The sequence below is a fragment of the Polyodon spathula genome, chromosome 4 (assembly GCF_017654505.1).
Source record: "Polyodon spathula isolate WHYD16114869_AA chromosome 4, ASM1765450v1, whole genome shotgun sequence".
Lineage (NCBI taxonomy): Eukaryota > Metazoa > Chordata > Actinopteri > Acipenseriformes > Polyodontidae > Polyodon > Polyodon spathula.
The window spans coordinates 24,444,469-24,463,562 of NC_054537.1; the positions used below are offsets into that span (position 1 = coordinate 24,444,469).

Below are 19,094 nucleotides of genomic sequence, written 5' to 3' on the forward strand. Positions count from 1 at the left end.
TTATTTTCAGTGCTTGTTGAATAAAGACATTATTCAGTTATTATTCCCATATAATCTTCTTAGGCTTACCTTGGTATTCGTCATATATAAAAAACGTAATATAAAACCTGATATAGTTGTCCAAGCCTGTGTAGTTAATTAAATATTCTGCTCGTATTATGAAGGAATGATTAAGGGGTTGAAAAGCTCTACTTATTATGGCAGTTCTGATGTTGTATCTAAACTCTAGTCTGAACGTTAAAGTAATTATGTTTTTTGAGCCTAATTGATTATGCCAACATTCCCTGAGAATATGTTGCTGTAAGTAATTGCCTTCAAATATCCAGTTTTCAGTTTAAATGCCAAAATATTAATGCACTATTTATTTAAACAAATGCACAGCAGTCTTTAGTGTTTTTTGTACAACTTAAATATGTTCCCTTCTCTTTTCTTCTTGTTTTATATATTCCTTCATTTGTAATAAATGATAATCATAAAATGATATTGTTATTAATGATCACAATTGTGTTAATAGGAATTTCAGATCAAGCAACTCCAAATTTGTATACTGTACTCAGTCTAACCTGAATCTTCCCATGGTGTGTTGTAGTTGAAAACAGTTTCACCCAATAAGTACTCTCCAGGCCTAGGTTGTTTCTAAGTAATATAAAATTCTTAAAAAAACAAAGTATGTCACTAATGTTTATTTCCAATGGATGTAAACACAAAATGTATGATATTAATAATGTGAAAAAGTAATTCACTTTGACCTAGTTTCCCTGTGTAAGAATGACATACGTACAAAAGGACAGATTTCTCCATATGCCCGTATATTATGATACGGTCAATAGCTAAAGAATGTCAAAACCATGTTTCATCAAAATTGAATAAGCATATACATACGTAAGGCGATATACAGACAACATACCCCCCCCCCCCTCCCATTCTGATGAAAAATAACCTGTGCTGCAGTTCAAGTTTCATAATAATTGGATAAGCAGTTCTCTAGATATGAAAAAGTAAGTGTGACATACAGACAAGCAGTTGGACAGACACAAACAGATACCCCCCAATAACCGAAGAATAGTTGGCAGCCCTAATTTTAGATTCTGAGGTTTTTTTTTTTTTTCCGTCATCTATTATCGACAATTATAAGTATTTTCTTGTTGCAGAAGTTGAAAAAGACCTGGCCAAGATTGCTGAAGCCACAATAGTTCGGAGCCCAAACAGCAGTCTACTTCTGACACCAACCCGTCAAAGCAACCAGCAGGCATTGCCAGGTCAGAATTCCAGACCTCAAACACCAGGAAGCCTTGCTGGTAAAAGCAGCCAGCATCAACTCCAAGGAAACAAACCAGCCTCCTTAGCAAACAGTAGACCACATACACCAAACAACCAAAACTGTAGGCCCCAAACTCCGAACACACTCACCAGCACACCGAGGACACCATCGGCTCAAGGAAGTAGACCCATGACCCCTAACAGGTTACTGCCACGACCCCTCACTCCTTGCAAACAAGTTAACAATGCGGGAAACTTTGGAAGCGAAAGGAGCAGGCCAGTAACACCTACAAGTCAGGTTGGGAGGCCTCTGCGTTCACCGACGGGGCTGGCTATTGGGAAAATAGCTGGGGAAAATGTGGGAAATGCTGCTACTCAAAGAAACAATCTGTCGGAGGTAAGAAATATTTATGCTGAAGTCAAGCAAGGAGTTGATTTTTCCATTTTTTTGTGAATCCTAATGAGATATTATATTTACTGTATAGTTTCACGATTATGTTGAAAGGTCAAGTAAAACACTGGATCAAAGAGAAATTGTTTGTAGTATGTGGGACTTCTGCTGTTTCAAAAATTAATTTCCTTAGTATTGCACAAGTTTTCCATGTGATCTCCTAACATCTCTTTACTACATGACATATCTATGCATATACTGCACGTTGTGCCATTTGTACAGTTAGTGGAACATTCATTTGTGTGCAAAAAAGAGTTGGCTCGGGTAAAAAGCATCATTAAATGTACGTAAAGTTTTATTTTCTAAACTCCTGTTCATGGCCCACTGCTGAGAAGCATTGTTAAACTGAAAGATGTTCTTTGTGAACTCTCTTAACCTCTTACAGGAATTTCAATTTTTTTTTTGTCAGTTTGGTTGCCTACATCAGAGGTTATTAAAAACGTATACCCGGCAAATCACATTTTATTAAAGCCATCTGCATTGACTATCACACTAATATATTCAACAGAATCACTAATGCAAAAAAAGAAAATCATGTGGGAATGATGGAAATATTTTTCAGGTCTGTTTTTTCCTAATGGAGGCTGGAGATGAGTCGATCAGTCATCTTTTTTTTGGTCAAAGCATACAGGAAACACACAGGAAGCATGGCAACTTCCTTCAACTGGAATGTTAAAAAGTCTTCCATCACCTTTCATCGCTTTAAAATAAGAGCACATAAAAGTCTTTAGCACGGAACATGGGTGTAATTTATTTATTACAGCTTGGCTCAGAGCTTTATACACCGAGGTGTAGTTCATTTAAGGGAAAATAAAAACAGCTGTTGAAGTTATGTGACTGCATCTTTGTAAATGTTATATTGACCTGTATGTCTCAAGAGCTTGCTGTGGTTTGTCATTGTTGTTCAGCTCATGCTCTGACAGGCTTAGTATATGTCATCGTGTTTTTTTAAAGTACTATGAGGTTTTGAGATACGTTTTTTTTTTTTCTTTTTTTATGAAAACATTTTAATTCTTTGTGATTATGAAATTGCTTTTTCATGTGTTTAAGTGAAACACAAGATCTGCCACGGGATCCCAAACTCCAGCTACTGATATGTTCCATTTATAAGTTGTGCAGTGACACCTGTCTTTCAAAGATGACTTTTAAACAATAACTGATTAACAAACCTTAAGACTGTACATTTTGTAAAACATACTGATGGTAGTAAATACTGCGCATCGGTGCAAAACTTAGCCACCAATTTATGACGGTTCACAGATATTAGTGATAAAAGAAAATGGTCAACCCTCACTGGAAATGGCTAGTCAGTTTAATAAGGTGTAAACCAGTTGCATAAAGTGACTCAAACTCACTGGTGCACAACTCTCTGCCTTGAGGACCATTCCACCCTGGTGTTTTTATTGGCTGTCATTAGATAATGAATCACTTTAGGCTGGATAGGGGTTTAATTGGTTCAAGTAATTAATTTATGGCGTGGTTGGAACAAATACCGGGACTACACTGGCCCTCCCTGTGTGCTTCTGATATAAAATGAAAGCATGATAAGCCCTGCAGGTTCATTTTTTTAAATTAATTTGAAATCTCATCATTATCTTTGTTTCGAGAATGTACAGTAATAAACTTTAATGGTCACGTGCAGGTAGAGACAACAAGCTTCCGCTAATAAATGGTAATCATTGTAATTGCTGAAGGCTTGTAAAGATAGAATTACTACTAAAGCTAAATGTTTAAAACCACCCTTATTCAGTGAGTCTTTATCGGGTGCTGAGATTCATTAAGAACAAGCTATTTTTTTTCTTTTCCAATGAAGTCATGTTCACTCATTTATTTTTTTAAATCTTGTCTGAAACTTGTTGGCTTTTTTCTCTTCTTTTCTCTGTTGGTAGGATGAGTCTTATCAGCAGTTGCAGGTTGCTCGTCAGCCTTGGCTGATCCCCAGTGACACAGACAGTGATTGTGTGGATCAGGCTGATCAAGACCAATGTGAGTTTAGACTATAAAAGTGATAAAAGTGAATTGGTGTAGCGATTTTACTACAACAGGTTAATAAAAATCTTGTCTGTGAAGGTTTAACGTACCTGCAATTTTTCTTTTCATTATTAACATCCTGACAACCTTTTGCAATTAGCACTTTAAATTCTATTTCAAAATGGCCGCTCTAGTGCACTGGGGTTTGAGATCTATCCTCTAAATCACTGCAGGAAAAGCGATTTAAAAAAAACTAAAACCTTAAGTACTCTGAGTTTTCCGTTCCGTACATCAGGGATCATTATTGCTGTGTTACCTTTTTGACAACGTGGACAATAATTGTTACACTAGCAGTGCCTTAGAGCAGCCATTTTGAAAAGCGCTTTGAAACAGTTTAGCTCTAAGTGTAACACGTTGTCAGGATGTTAATAATGAAAATAAAAATTACAGGTAAGTTATTTAAACAGTTATAGCAATACGTGGGGATGTATAAAGCTAGATATTTCAGAACCCCGCTACTTACTCTTTAAAATCAGGACATAACAAGGACAAAATAAACTACTATTTTATTTGCATAATGCAATGGGCAATACATCATTGACATAAAATGTATACATTGTGCACATTTAAATTTATAAGAGGGCAATTTTTGCTAAAGATAATTTACCTCCTATAAATTTAACTTGACATTTTGTTGCTTTTTAAAGCCCGAAATACTACCCTGGTGATAATCTATCCTGGTGAATTGTGACGTATCTGGAGCAGTGTATCGCCTTGCAGACTTGTTCTGCATATTAAAGCAGTACATATATTGACATGCAAACTGCAAAGTAGGACCTAGGCATTTTGACTCTAGCTATTGTGCAAACTACTTTGTTGTTGTTCACACCAAGTGCCCAGCATATGTAATTAAATTGAATGGGATCTCAATTGCCTTGGCACAGATAGCCACCCACTTACTATTTTTTCGTTTGTTTTGGCATATAACAAGCTCTGTATTAAGTGCAGATTTGATCCAGATACTCCCCCCCCCCCCCAAGAGCTTTTATAATTTTTTTTTCCACCAGCAGAAACTAGTATGCTACACAGGAAGTCTAACCAAAAATATAATGAAAGAGATGCAAGTGAAGTGTGGTGGGGATTGTGGATGATGTTGGTATACATCAGTACCAGCCTGATGTTTCTTCACTACCTTTAGACCAGTTTGGTCCAAGAATAGCATATTTTTCAGTATTTTCCCCTGCTTTCATTTCTGGTGTTGACTCCTTTGAGAGCAATATATAGCCACCAGGGGCAGAGATCATCAAGCAGGCGTATTACGACAGCATAAGTGGGTGCAATTTTTTTGTTGGAGTGCACCAAGAAGACGTAAGACTTATTCAGGTTGTAAAGGGGTCGTAACTGTATGCCTGCTAGGGGGTAGGTGTAAGGCTGGCATAGACAGGCAAATAACTTAAGGGATAGAGGCAGAAAGTTCAATTTAAAAACAAATCAGCTTTGAATATTGTAAAATAACATTTAGTTTAACAAAAGCCAAAGATGGGTGGAATAGTACATTGGTTTGATGATTTACAGCTTTGATGATTAATGCTCAAATAAAAATGAAAGAAAGAGAAAATAACGATCTTGAATTTTTTAACAGTATTATATATTCTCTAAACCACGGTGTATACTTATTTCATCTTTGTTTAGCAGTTCAAAGTTAACCGGTAATGAAAAAAAAAAACACAGAATCTGTCACGTCTACATTTTCTACCTGTATGCATGTGCGATTTTGATTGCGTGGATTTTCACTCTTCAGGCAGCTAGCGATTGTGTCTGAAAAGCGCTCTGTGCTGCTCATGATCTTTGCTGTTTTCAGCTTGTCGTGTCAGTGAAGCACAGTGCTTCTGCATTGTTTAGAAGTATAAATGCTCCAAGGGGTAAACATAAATAGTCATCACAATACTCATGCTTTGATGTTTTTTGTTTATTACCGCGGCTGCATTTTATTAACAGTAGTAGAGGCTGGCTGAATATGTGATCGGTGTTTGATATATTTCTTTCTTGCTATAGAAAAACGAAGGAAAACACAAAAGTTAGCAAATGCAAAGAGACAAAGTTGTACAGAGTCCCTTTGGATCATTTTTAGTTTGTAATTATAGTTTTAATGTTTTTGATACTGTAAACATTTTAAACGGCACACAATTATGCTGAGGTAAATAGTAACGTGATAAACATTTATAGTGCAGACTATTTTGTGTTATTTGTAATGACTTTTCCCAATAGAAAGCGAATATGACTCTTTTCAAAGATTTCTAAATACTACCTTTTAATTCTTTACATCCAAAGACATGTAATTAAGTTTTACGAATGAAGCCTACTGTTTGGTTTTCTGTCTCAATTTGTCAGTCCAAGACTGTTGTGTAAAATTATACATTAAATAAACAGGAGAAAAAAGAAATGTGTTAACCAGATTATTATGCCTTTTATTGCAACTGTGGTACCATTCTTTGAGTGCACATTGTAAAAGGTACTTTAGCTGAAACCTCCCGACAGAAAGGGTACACTTTCAAAAGAAGGTAGAAAACGCCTGATTTACAGTACCGCTGTGCATGCGTCGAGAAAGAATCATACGGGACAGACTTAATCCATTGGCTATGTTTGATCTTGAGCTCTGTCAGCGCTATCAATTACCAAGACAGAACGTCCTTCGTCTTATAGATACGAAGTAAATACGGGATGATCTTCAATATGTGAACCAAAGGAATAAAGACTTCTTCTGACTAAATTACTGCTGTGTTAAGCTTAGAATTAAGAATTTTTCTTTTATATAGAGACAGCAGTGTGCATATTTTATGATCTGTAAAGTTTTTTTGTTTTGTTTTTTCTTGACATTTTTGCTTATAGAATGTGAAGGCCAACATGTGAAACTATGGCAATTTCCCTTCTATGTTGCGCCTCGGTCACAACACGATCGTTTCTTACCCAGGGATGGTTTTGCTTTGGTGCACTTGGCATGGAATTTACTTTTAAGTCAGGCTTTAGTTGAAAGTCATAACGATGGCGTAATTTAATTCTGTTTGGTGCACTCCGCCCCAGGAGCCGGTACAGTTCTAACTTGAATCTTGTGGAAAAATGACAGTGGCATGATTTTATGTTTATGATTTAACATGCTTTTATGTTTTATAATTTACTTACGATGGCAGGCATTATGTTATTCAAGCACCTTATTGAAACAAAAATAAAATAAATATTGAAACAAAAACAACGCTCACATAGCAAAATAAGAGTTTAAACAAAACCAAATCACAAACACTTAACACGAATACAAAATCTTGGTCAGGCTGGGCAGTCGCCTTCACTGATCCTATAATCACGTTTTACTTTAGTTTTGGCTTCTTTCTCCCATCTCTCTCTCCCACATATGTTCCTCCTCTGAACACTCACCCTGAACACAGTCAGCCGGGTTTTTATACATATGACCATCTCTGAATTAATAATAAATTAATCAATCTGGAGATGGTCACATTCTGCACGAGTTTAGAGGATGGACTTTTAACCCCATCCATGCTGCCACACAAAAACAAACAAAAACATTTTGTATTTTTAAATAACATTCATTCAAATCATACAAAACAATACATTAAATCACCCGTTCTTAACCCCAAAACAATATAGTATTTACAACACATTCACGCGTGCTTAATAAACAAACAATACATTTCTTTGTGTGCCCAATCTTTGCTTCCTTTACAGCTTGCAGTCTTTTTTTGTATTTTGAAACTAAACCTTTTCAGCAACCTTCAATTTACTTCACAATATCTCGATGGGATTCAAGTCTGTGGACTAAGATGGCCAATCCATAACTAATCTTCCTTCTTTTCAGAAATTCTTTGTAGACTTCACAAAATGCTTATGGTCATTATCCTGCTTGAATACAAACTTCCGTCCACTAAGCCTTCTAGCACTGGGTAACAAATGAGAGTGCAAAACTTATTGATATTTTGCAGCATTCATTGATCCTTCTACAATACAAAGGTTGCCAGTGCCTGAGGAAGAAATACAAGACCATATGTTCACACAACCTCCACCATGTTTAACACAAGACATGATGAACTTTTCTTTAAATTCTTCAATTGTTTTTATCATTTTCTCTGCAATTTGGAATAGCCAATTATGTTTAGGCTCAGCTCACTGCTACCACCCCCACGCTGACTTGGGAGGGGTGAAGATCAACACACGCTGTCCTCCGAAGCGTGTGCTATCAGACGCCCACTTCTTTACACACTGCAGGAGCTTCAGTGTCGGAGGACAACGCAACTCTGGGCAGCTTACAGGCAAATCCGCAGGCGCCCGGCCAGACCAAAGGGGTCGCTGGTGTGTGGTGAGCAGAGGACACCTTGACTGACCTAAGCCCTCCCCCACCCCCGGGCGGCGCCTCGAACCAGCGACGTCCAGGCTATGGAGCACATCCTGCACTCCACATGGAGTGTCTTTACCTGCCCCTGGGTGTATTTGGTTTATTGTGTATAGTGTGGGTTATGTAGCACAGGTGATTTTAAATGTAAAACTCTGACAGGAAGCGGTATGGCAGGTCCAAAGCCACAGAATCAGAAGACAAGTTTCTGAGAGTCAACAGCCTGCGTGATAGGCGGCTCACAGGACAACAGCTTCAAGCACAGCTTAACACTGGTCGAAGTAAGCAAGTCTCAGTTTCAACTGTGAAGAGAAGACTTCGAGCTGCAGGTTTGACAGGTCGAGTGGCAGTAAGAAAGCCATTGCTAAGATGGCAAAATAAGAAAAAGAGGCTTGCCTGGGCCATGAAGCACCGCCAGTGGACTACTGAAGACTGGAAGAAGGTCTTATGGACCGATGAATCAAAATTTGAAATCTTCGGTTCATCGCGCAGGGTTTTTGTACGCCGTCGAGTAGGCAAAAGGATGGTTCCTCGGTGTGTGACACCAACTGTCAAACATGGAGGAGGAAGCTCTTTTGCTGGATCCAGAGTCAGCGACTTGAACAGAGTGAGTGGCACCCTGAACCAAAACGGCTATCACAGCATTTTGCACGCCATGCAATACCCTGTGGTATACGCCTAGTTGGTCAGGGGTTCATCCTACAGCAAGATAATGACCCAAAACATACCTCCAGGCTATGTCAAAACTATCTTAGAAGAAAAGAACAAGGCGGTAGGCTTCAAATCATGGAATGGTCAGCACAATCTCCAGACTTAAACCCCATTAAGCTGGTTTGGGATGAACTGGAGAGAAGGGTGAAAGCAAAGCAACCTACAAGTGCAACACATTTGTGGGAACATCTGCTAAAGTGTTGGGAAGAACTTTCTGAACAATATTTGATTTCCATTGTAGAAAGAAAGCCACGAGTGTGTTCAGCTGTTATATATGCAAAAGATGGCTACTTTGACGAGTCAAAAATTTTGATTAAATTTTGTTAAACAAAACAATTCCATGATTTCTTTTTTATCTCCAATTGTTTATTTGTTCTATGCTTTAATTTCAGAGTACTTTCAGAGGTGTTCTAAAACTTCCGACCGGTAGTTTGTATGTGTGTGTATATATATAATCTTGTGTTCTGAGGAAGACATTCGGGTCGAAACACGTAAGCCATTATTATGTTTACCATGGTTTTAAATATGTTTAAATAAAGGTTATTGCTTTTATTGATAATTCCTTGGGGCTTTGGACTTAATTGAAACAAGAGTTGCTGTATTTGTATTTGTTAGACTATTTGTTTTTCTATGGGTCTCTCGCTATATCATGGCCCTCGATATATAGCAGATTTATATTGGACCCCGACACCCGCGATATATCGAGTGAGTGCTGTATAATATATGTAAGGCATAAACCACGACAGGCCATGCAGTTCCCATGATATATACCATGCCTTGGGTGGCCTTTAACCATCCCAAAAGTGGTATATATCATCGGAACCGCACAGCCCAATGTGGTTTATTCCACTTATAACACGGCTACCTGTCATTTGTGGGAAGAAAAATAATTAAAAAAGAATTAAAACACATTTAAGTTAACACAAACTTAGAAACTTTTATTGTGTATGCATCCACAGTGTAATATAGACCCTAATTTTATTTAATTTAATTCATTGTTCGCTTATTAAAAATAAATTGCACATGTTCGTTTATTGTGAATTTCTGCATCGAAAGTGCCATCTCACTAGAAACTAGAGGGCTGAGCACAAGCTGTGATGATAGGCAGAGTTTCAAATGACACTACGGAAGTAAGGACAGCAGCTGCGATGGAGACTGAAGCCGGATCTTGAAGTGAGTTTGTGAACTCGTTATATGCTAGGCACACATATTCTAGTACGTTTTCATCCTTTTGGATCACAAAATATGTTTTTGTTCTCTGTCGGACACCCTTGCATCCAAGTCGTGCCAGATTAAGTTGACGATTGAACCAGACTTTATGCATCAGTCCGACCGCGGTGTCAGGGGACAGTACCTAAGTTTCCCGCAGATGTTTAAAATCCAGGCCAGTAATTCAGGGGGTTGTGTCTGGCCTTGTTGTTACCTGCTTTTCTGAGAGTTTTCCTGACTGACATGAATCCAATATTGCTGGTTTTAAACTCGCTGTCAGCAGAGATGTTAAAACTTCTACTGTTTAAATATGTATTTAGTCCAGCTTAGCATTATAAAACTGGAGACTGAATATTGGTCCTCAGTTGAACTTCATGCATTGGCATAAAATTCCCTTATGTTGTTAAAAAATTTTGGATTTATTTCCATAAAGTGAATGTCCATATTTTTTTTTCTTTAAGTACATTAACCAGCGCATGCTGTTTTTTATTATTATTTGTTTGTGTTTTTCTTTGTTTTCTTCTGTTTCATTTAGCTGTTCTTCATCAACTGTTGTGTCTGTTCTTGCTGATGTGCTTATTTTATTTATAATTTCATTTTCAGATTGACTGCTGTCTTCCCTCAGAAAGTTGGTGTTGTACCAGTTATGTAGTTTTTCATCCCCAAATATATTAAAGGAAATAGGTGACATGCCACTCATTTATGGCAGTGGTTTTTTAACTAATAACAAATAAAATGGCAGTTTGTCATGGAATATAGAATGTAGTGGTGCATAGTGATTTATTTGGTGTAAACCGGCTCATTAGTATGCAAGCCATGGTATACACTATATATATGCACGGTCACGTGATGCTGTTTAACCAATCAGAGGTGGTTATATATATATATATATATATATATATATATATATATATATATATATATATATATATATATATATATATATATATATAATGTATTAGCTCTTAGGGTGTCAAACTCGTTTTGTTTGGTGGGCCTGATCCGATACTCTGGCGCTTGGCGCGGGCCGGGTGACAGTTATAAAAATACAAAGACGAACCCAAAAGACAATGACAATGACAAATGTCATCGTGTCTTTATCCATGAAGGTGGAACAAGAGTGCTGTGTGTTTCAAGAGAAATGGAGAATTCTGTATTTCTTTGAGGGCACGAATGGAAAGCCAGTGTGCTTTATTTGTAAGCAACATGTGTCTCACCGAAAAATAATTTCTGACGGAGACAGACATTTGTGTTTTGCCTTTGAATACATGTGAAAAAACATTAGTTCTTTTATATTTGTCCCAACACTCTCTCTTTTTTTTTTTTTTTTTTTTTACCTGAATTCTAGTGAATTAAAAAAAATGACATCGCTCTTGGGGCTGGATCCGTCCCGCGGGCTGTATGTTTGACATCCCTGTATTAGATGTTACATTTTTGTTGAAAATTATTTGCTTGAGTTGTTTCCTGTTTGGAAAGGAATAGATGTCTGGCATCAATATTTTCTCCTAATTCTTTTCCTGTTTATACTATCCATTTATTTACCGCAACTAACCTTATTTAAGCTTTCCACTTGTATAAACATTGATTTCAGTTTAACTTGGAGTAAACCCAGTTCTCCTCACCCATTTCCAATTAATAGAAATACCATAAACGAGTGCAAGAGTTCCTCTTCATTATTTATTTATTTATTTATCTTGGTACTCTTAAAAACCATTAAACATACAACTAGTCAAGCAATTGTTGCTGGGATATTTCCTCTCCCACTCTGACTACTCCATTGGTCGTGCCTACATTCCCAGGTGTTTTAACAAATAACTCAATTCAGAATAAGCATTAGAAAGATTAGACTTTTATAACAAATGCAACTGGGAACACAAGTCAGAAACAAAGTACAAATCCATTTTCTATCAAAGATGGCTTTAATATTGTTTGTTAACCAGTTAGCATTTCTATTTCAATTAGTTTGATTTTTTTTTTTTTTTTTTTTTTTTTTTTTTTTACTATGAAATCATGTACTAATACACTACACAGTATATGTGGATTATGGTGTTATCTTGTTGAATCTTAGTGGAATACTAGTTCATGTTACACTGATTTCCAGATACTTGCCTCCCTCTATCCCTGTGTATGTGTGAGACTGTCCTCTCTGTAACCAGGGATTTATGAAACGTGTAATTTACATTTGTTAATCTGTCTCTGTACTGTTATGGAGTCAGTGCCCCACAAATATTAATGCTTCTGGGGGGCACATAGCATTTATGTGTCACCTCTGGTAGGAAGACTGTATTAAGTAAGTACCTAAATACAGTAAGTATATCTAAAGGTTATAGTTTACAGTGTGTGTGTGTATATATATATATATATATATATATATATATATATATATATATATATATATATATATATATATATATATATATATATATATATATATATATATGTGTTTATGTTGGGCTTAAATTTTGTTAATTCACTACAAATAAACAGAGTGTGTTTCCGTAGCTGACAGGTTGATACTACAGTACAAAATAGATTAATGGAGATAAAAATGTAACTCCCTTCTAAATGTTATGAATAATACTATATCCAGTGTTGGGTTGACGTTTGCACAAGTCAGCATGTGGCAAAGTGGTGAATACGTGCAGGTGAGTGCAGTGCAGAGCGGATTAATCACACAGACAAATGATTTACAGGTACAAGGGTGTTTAGTAATGATTATAATGTCCAGAGCCTTATGGCAGAACCTGCAGACAATAACAATGATGGAAGTGGTAGAGCAGCGTGTATCACTCCTGTTTGTAAAATCCCACGGGTTTGACCCGCAACCAAAAAGTCCCGTCTTTTCTCATCCACACAAAACACAAACACTTGTGAGTTGTGATATCCGGGTTTACTCTGGCCTGCGGCTGCAGCTCCGGATCGCGTTTAGTATTCGTTTAGTGAGAAGACAAACAACACAAGACACACAGAGTTAGTACACAGAATGACAAAACACTCACGGCTGTCAGTTTCAATTTATATGGGCTCCTTCTAGGTCGTTTGGTATAACCATATGCAAAGGAACAGATCACTGAAGCTATGCCCCCCTATTTATACCCTCACCCATGACCCCTAGGTTAACGAGCGCATCCGCTCCTCCAATCCTCGGATGCCACGCCGTCTACCGTCCGGGTCAGTGAGCTTGGGTGCTGTAGCTCCGCCCCCTTCCTAAATGGCTGACTTCCACCTACCCTACAGAATAAATTGTCTTGCCATTTGCTTAAGGGTACTCTGTTCCTTCTTTCTAGTGCCTTCACAGGTCGGGAAGGAGATCTTAACACCAGCGTCATTCGATCGCTGTCACACAGCTTTAGATGGTTAGAAAGCAGTTGCCAGTTTATTGGAAGGAGTAGTTGCAGTGAAATGGTCTGCAGTGTTTACTTATTATAATGAGTACATTTAGGACACATCAAAATATTCTTATTAAACCAGTCTTGCTTTGCAATTCTGGTATTACACATGCCCAAAGTGTGTAGTGTTCTGGATATGTATGTATGCAGGGAAGTAAACATGGAATACAAGTTAGAATATTAAATTATTATACAGAATACCTATTTGAAATACTTATACATTATGCTGTGTATGTAAACATACTGACAATTTCCTCCAGCAAAATTACATTCCAGACTTGTCCCAGGAAATCAGGAAATTGAAAAATGTGTTGGTTTATTGATGTTTCAGTGCACTGTTGCAATTATCGACTGAGTGATTTACACTGTGTCTGCTGATCTACACGAACATGAAGTTGTTGTTAATGTTTCAAAGAGATGTTCAACATAGTTTGATAATTAATGACTTGGGAAATGTTTGTTTTATGAAAGTCCCCAGAGGCAAGATATTGGCCAAACATCATTGCATTTTTTTATTCTGCTGTCACCTCGAAAGTCTGAAATTTCAGTCTCCTTGGCAAATGTAAATGTATGATGTAGTTTAGGCATTTTTTCTTTTTGACTGGTGTTAACTCAATCATACACAGTTTAAGATGGATGGTTTTCAGTTAAGGTAACTGACTGATAAAGAAATAACTTCAGTTTTCACTTTCTATCTTTTATAGAAGTATTAATACTTCAGCATATATAAACCGTATTTGTAAAGCAGGTTTATCGGATGTTTATCTTCGGTTATGCAAGTGCAAATATAAGTAAAGCATATTTGGGTAAAGGGAAGTGCAATTAAAGTTCAACAAGTATTTATAAAAGTCATTAAAAGGCTGTTAACTAGATGTGGCTAAATATAAAAAATAGAGACAGTTTAGTCATGTTAATTAAAATAAAGTATGCATGTATTACAAGATGCCAGCTCCAGTTGTCACAGTGTTTTGGTATTAATGCTATACTCAAAAACAAAAGAATAATAGTTGTATTATCTTTATTTTGTCTTTCCGCAACATATTAACCTTTGGTTCCTTTTCACCAGTTTCATTTTACCATCACAGTGACATTATTGGACTATGAACAAATGGAGAATAAACATAATAAATATTTTATACACTATGACCCTTTAAAATCTCCTCACAGACCACTGCCTGCATTGTTATGTTCAGCACAGTGGTTAAAAGTGGCAATATTAAATTGTTTCTACTTTGGAGCACTACTACAGAAATTGCAATTACAATAATAATACAAGGTGCACTTTCAGGGAGTTTTCTGAACCGCTCTAAAAATGGGCCTCTTGCTTTAAAGATGCAGTATACCCAAATATAAGAGCATTACTCTTCCTGCAGATACCGTGAATAATTTGTACAACATTTTCAGGTTATAGGCACAAAGGGGTGCTTAAAGATTTGAATGTGATGTGAAACTACTGCCAACCAGCATCCTTCACACCCCGTTTTGATACAAAGATAGAAATACTACTAGTCCCGCAAGATTGAAGTTCAGACTGGTTTCTGTTATGCAATTTTGCTTCTACAAAAAAAAAAAAAAAAAAAAAAATCATTTTTGGTGCTTTCTGAAATCAAAATACACATTTGACAAGAATTTTGCTTCAGTCATACACTGAAGCACGCAGTTGGACTAACCAGAGGACTGAAGATTAAAGTTACAACATTTTATTTAGTAAGTTTCGGTTTTTTATAACCCTTTTATCACTTACCATTTTCTTGATTGATAAATGCCATTCTGTACTCTTTCAGTTCAGAAATTGCAGCTCATCAGAGTCATTGTTCATACTAAGGCATCCAGAACCTGTCCTTGTTGTTGGCACCCATCAAGCTTCAATTTCTATCAGTCTACGGCTCTTTCTGGAGGCTAAGGAAAAGTTTGATCTGATGCTTTTTGGGGTTGAAAACCTGTCAGTGTAACAGAGTATCCTGTTTTGTTTTGTTTTTTTTCCTAAACTGTCAGATTGTCTTACACTAAGGCCAAAAAAGCTATTTGTGAACTCTGCACTTTGAAAGTCTCACAGACAGACATGCAACTCCTTTTCTATCTGCCTAAATGTTCAAAGTGGCTTAACACTAGAACCGGCATGGTTATACTCATACCTAAAACCGCTGCTGGCAGCCATTATAACAGTTACATTTTAAACAACATCAATATTAAAATAAAAGACAAACTATCAGATAAAGGTCAAAAGTTTTATTCAAGCACATCATATCAAACATCGACAGCCGAAACACCATATTTAAATGAACAATTAAACATAAAAGGGTTTATTTTCTAACTCATATAAAGTGCTACTTTAAAAAATGAAAAACTATAATAAAAGAAACAAGTGTGAAAGGAACTTCCTGTCACAAAGGTGGCTGGCGGATGACGTCACAGACCCGGAAGATACATACACTCAGACAGCACTGTGGTATGAAACGAACTGCTTGCGCTTTTATTCAATAAACTGAAAAGGTATTTAACCCTTTGCAGTCCATTTATTCAGTGCTTGTCAGACGCGTCAGGGCCAATTTATTTTCACGGGCACTGTTTAAAATATTTTTTCAGAGTAAAACAGGTTTAAAAGGCATTGAATCGCAAAAGGACACCCAGTTCTGTATCTCCAGCCAAGCCCCACCTCTTGTTCACTGTATTTTTCACATACCTCTTTATAGATATGCATACTGATAAATCATCTCCGTTTTATCACCAAACTCAATAATGCGAAGTCATTATTTTAACATCTCAAAAAGCTCTGCAAATGTCTGTGATATTCTTTGAGTGCTGGATGCAGAAGCAGCTATCTCCTTTGTTTATGTCTGTTTTATCTCTGTAGTGCATGGGGCTATGAGATACGCCCTTTTTTCGTCTTCATTCGGCTCCTATCAGTCTCACTCAGCCATTGAAAGTTTTTCTCGGCTTTTTACAGAGAAAAAACAACTAGAGACCTGTGCTTTACGTCTTTTTGATGATGTCGGACAGGGTCCGAGATCGGACTGGAAAGGGAAAATTGTAATGTCGGTTCTGGTCTGACATAGGACCGCAAAGGGTTAATACATGTATTTAGGAAAAGTCATAATTTTCACATAGCTTTCAGACATGAAGAGTAATTTAAATTTGAAAACCTCAAACCATCAAAATGACTGCTGTGGCAGGTCTAGTGTTAATAGTAGTAAAAGAAGAGTCCTGGGGGATGGATTTTGCCCTTGATAAACATCCAGGAAGTCTGTTTCATCTTCACTAGATTCACCGTCTCCATTAAGCACCCCTAAAGGCTTGAGTAGAGGGGGCCTGGTGTACGTGTTGGCAGAAAACTGTAGAAAAGGAGTTTCAGGAATCTGTGTTGTAAGCAGTTTGTTTCTTCGTCTGCTGATTGGAGTCTGCTGACTCTTTTTCTTTTGATGACAAGTTCACAGTCAGTCACATTCTTGTTCCTTTGTTTAAAAGTTATTTATCAAAACCAGCTAGAATGATAATTAGAATCTAAATTTTGTTGGATAAGATTTAGGATTCATCAAGGACCTCAACTACATTTGTAGTATAGTTTTATAGATTTTTTTTTTTTCATGACGAGAGGTATGCAGCTGTACATTCCATTCCATTGGGTTGTTAAATAAAGAGCGTATTAATCTGACACTTCAAGTCACTTGTATTTACATTTATGGAGAACCTAAGTGTATTTTGGGGGGCTGGAACAGGGACTCCTCTTTTGTGTCATCCTGCTAAAATATCTGTCAGTTAACCTTGAATTACCTGTCAGTCACCCTATTGAAACCGTAGCCAGCTTCCTAATTCTCGTCTTGCTTTTCAGTTTGGGTTACCACGCAGACTTGCAGACCCAATCTTAAAAAAAAACAACTTTTTTTCAATTGGTTTAAAAAAATAAAAAATACCAATGACTACTCACCTGAGACAGCTTTCGTTTTCATCTGACTCAGATGAAGAATGTTTCTCTCCTTCTGGCTGTCTTCCCTCAACAAATAATCCACTGGAAAACCTTTCAAAGAAATCTGCCCATCCTGCTTCTCTATTTGAGTGCTGCTGCTTCAACCTCTGCTTATACAGCTGTGCCTGCTGCTATTCCTCTTTGCCGTTCTAAACCCATCAGACCTTAGGGTGATTCTCCAGTGAAACTTTTTAAAAAGATTGGCCCATCAACAAACTTTTGAAAGCTCTTTTCAAAAAAGGATTGCCCATTGAAGCAGGGAGCAATTGGGCTGCTTTATTTGTTTTATATTGCAAGTCCATAGCCGCCAAGCCTGTCTTTTCTGCTCTAAAGTTTAAGCAGAGATCCAAACTAGTCATTCACTCCCCCCCCTGCAGTCCAGGCTCCACTCGCTTCTGATTCAGCGACCACAACCCCTCAGTTCTCAATTCCATCTGATCCTTCTTCAATTTACTTTTTCAGATTTTTAATTATATCAAGCAATTTATTCATCTTCTCTCCACCTCCATTTCTACAGTATCTGATCGTTTCTACAGTATCACTCGCTTCGAACCAGCAGCCACTTCATCCTCATCAGGGACACCAGCAGGAGCTCTCGCCTATCCCACTGCTTTAGCCACGCCCACACATGCTCTCTTCAGGAACCTTCTCCACTTCAGTAGTTTCTCCCCAAATGAGATGCAATTTCATTGAAAGTAATGATGTTAACTTAGTTTCAATACTTTTTTCAACTTCAGAATTTCTGGATCACAGGGTAGTTGTCTGTGGAGATCTGTCTGTTACTCTAAATTCTCTTGGAGAATTTGTGCTTGGATTTTCTGTTTATCGTGATGTGCTTTGTGAAGTTTTTGCTCACTGACGACAAGAACTGTTGATCTCTCGGTCAGATATGGCGGTACCATTTTTTATGAGTATCATAAAGCTTTTTCAGCCAAAGCAGCTTCTCGGTTAGCATTGGACAATACACTGACTGACTGGTTTCCACCTGATCCTGATCTCTCTAATAGATTCTTCAGTGGTCTACGTGCTAAAGCTTGTAGAGTTTGTGCTTCCATCGCCCATTCTAAAAGCAGCCTCCTCATCAGCCTCAACTTATTCTTCCCCTGCTCTCAACAACACTCCTTTCTTCAGGAATCGTGCGTCTGCAGTTTCTCCTATTCATTCTTCAGCTCCGCCTGCTTTTTCAACAAGCATAGATTCTCATAGAAGACCCATCAAATATTCCGGCGGCAGTCAGCTGTGCAATAATTTCAGTTCCTCATTTTGCATTTCCAAAGATGCCATTTTTTACATATGTGCAGTTTCTACAGCAATTCTCATTCGCATTCCACCTGCCCTCTTTCATCTAAATGTTGGCTTCTCAGATGTTTGTCCTCCAGAAATCAAAATTATTTCTCCTCAGCTTAGATCCGTTGCCATACTTGAAGTATTCCCTAATGTCATTGTAGCCTATCTTTGGGGCCCATTTTTGCAGAAAATAATCTATCTTAATCTTTTGTGATAATGAATCTACTGTTCATATTACAGTGCTCCCTTGCTCTAAGGCTGTTGGTTATAACGCGCCTTGTATATAATGCTCCTACAGCATGTCTGCTAATTCCCTATACTAGTGATTCATGCAATATTTCTATAGTAAAAACAGTACTGGTGTTGTTCAAACTTCTCAGTCTAACTTCCATTTCTGTGTCTCCCTTTTGATACAGTATCTGAACTGAAGAAAAGCTGCACTGGCACTTTGAC

General features: G+C 37.3%; 1 protein-coding gene across 5 annotated transcripts in view; it reads left to right on the forward strand.

The window, feature by feature from the left end:
* LOC121314344 (uncharacterized protein C8orf34 homolog) overlaps nucleotides 1–19,094 on the forward strand; it is a 150,807-nt gene that overhangs the window by 118,936 nt on the left and 12,777 nt on the right. For 3 of the 5 annotated variants that reach the window (XM_041247485.1, XM_041247484.1, XM_041247488.1), the window contains 2 exons: nucleotides 1,152–1,657; nucleotides 3,601–3,697. In XM_041247485.1, the coding sequence (XP_041103419.1) occupies nucleotides 1,152–1,657; nucleotides 3,601–3,697 (603 nt within the window). The remainder of the gene's footprint in view (nucleotides 1–1,151; nucleotides 1,658–3,600; nucleotides 3,698–19,094) is intronic. The other 2 variants (XM_041247487.1, XM_041247486.1) reach the window with 1 other exon arrangement.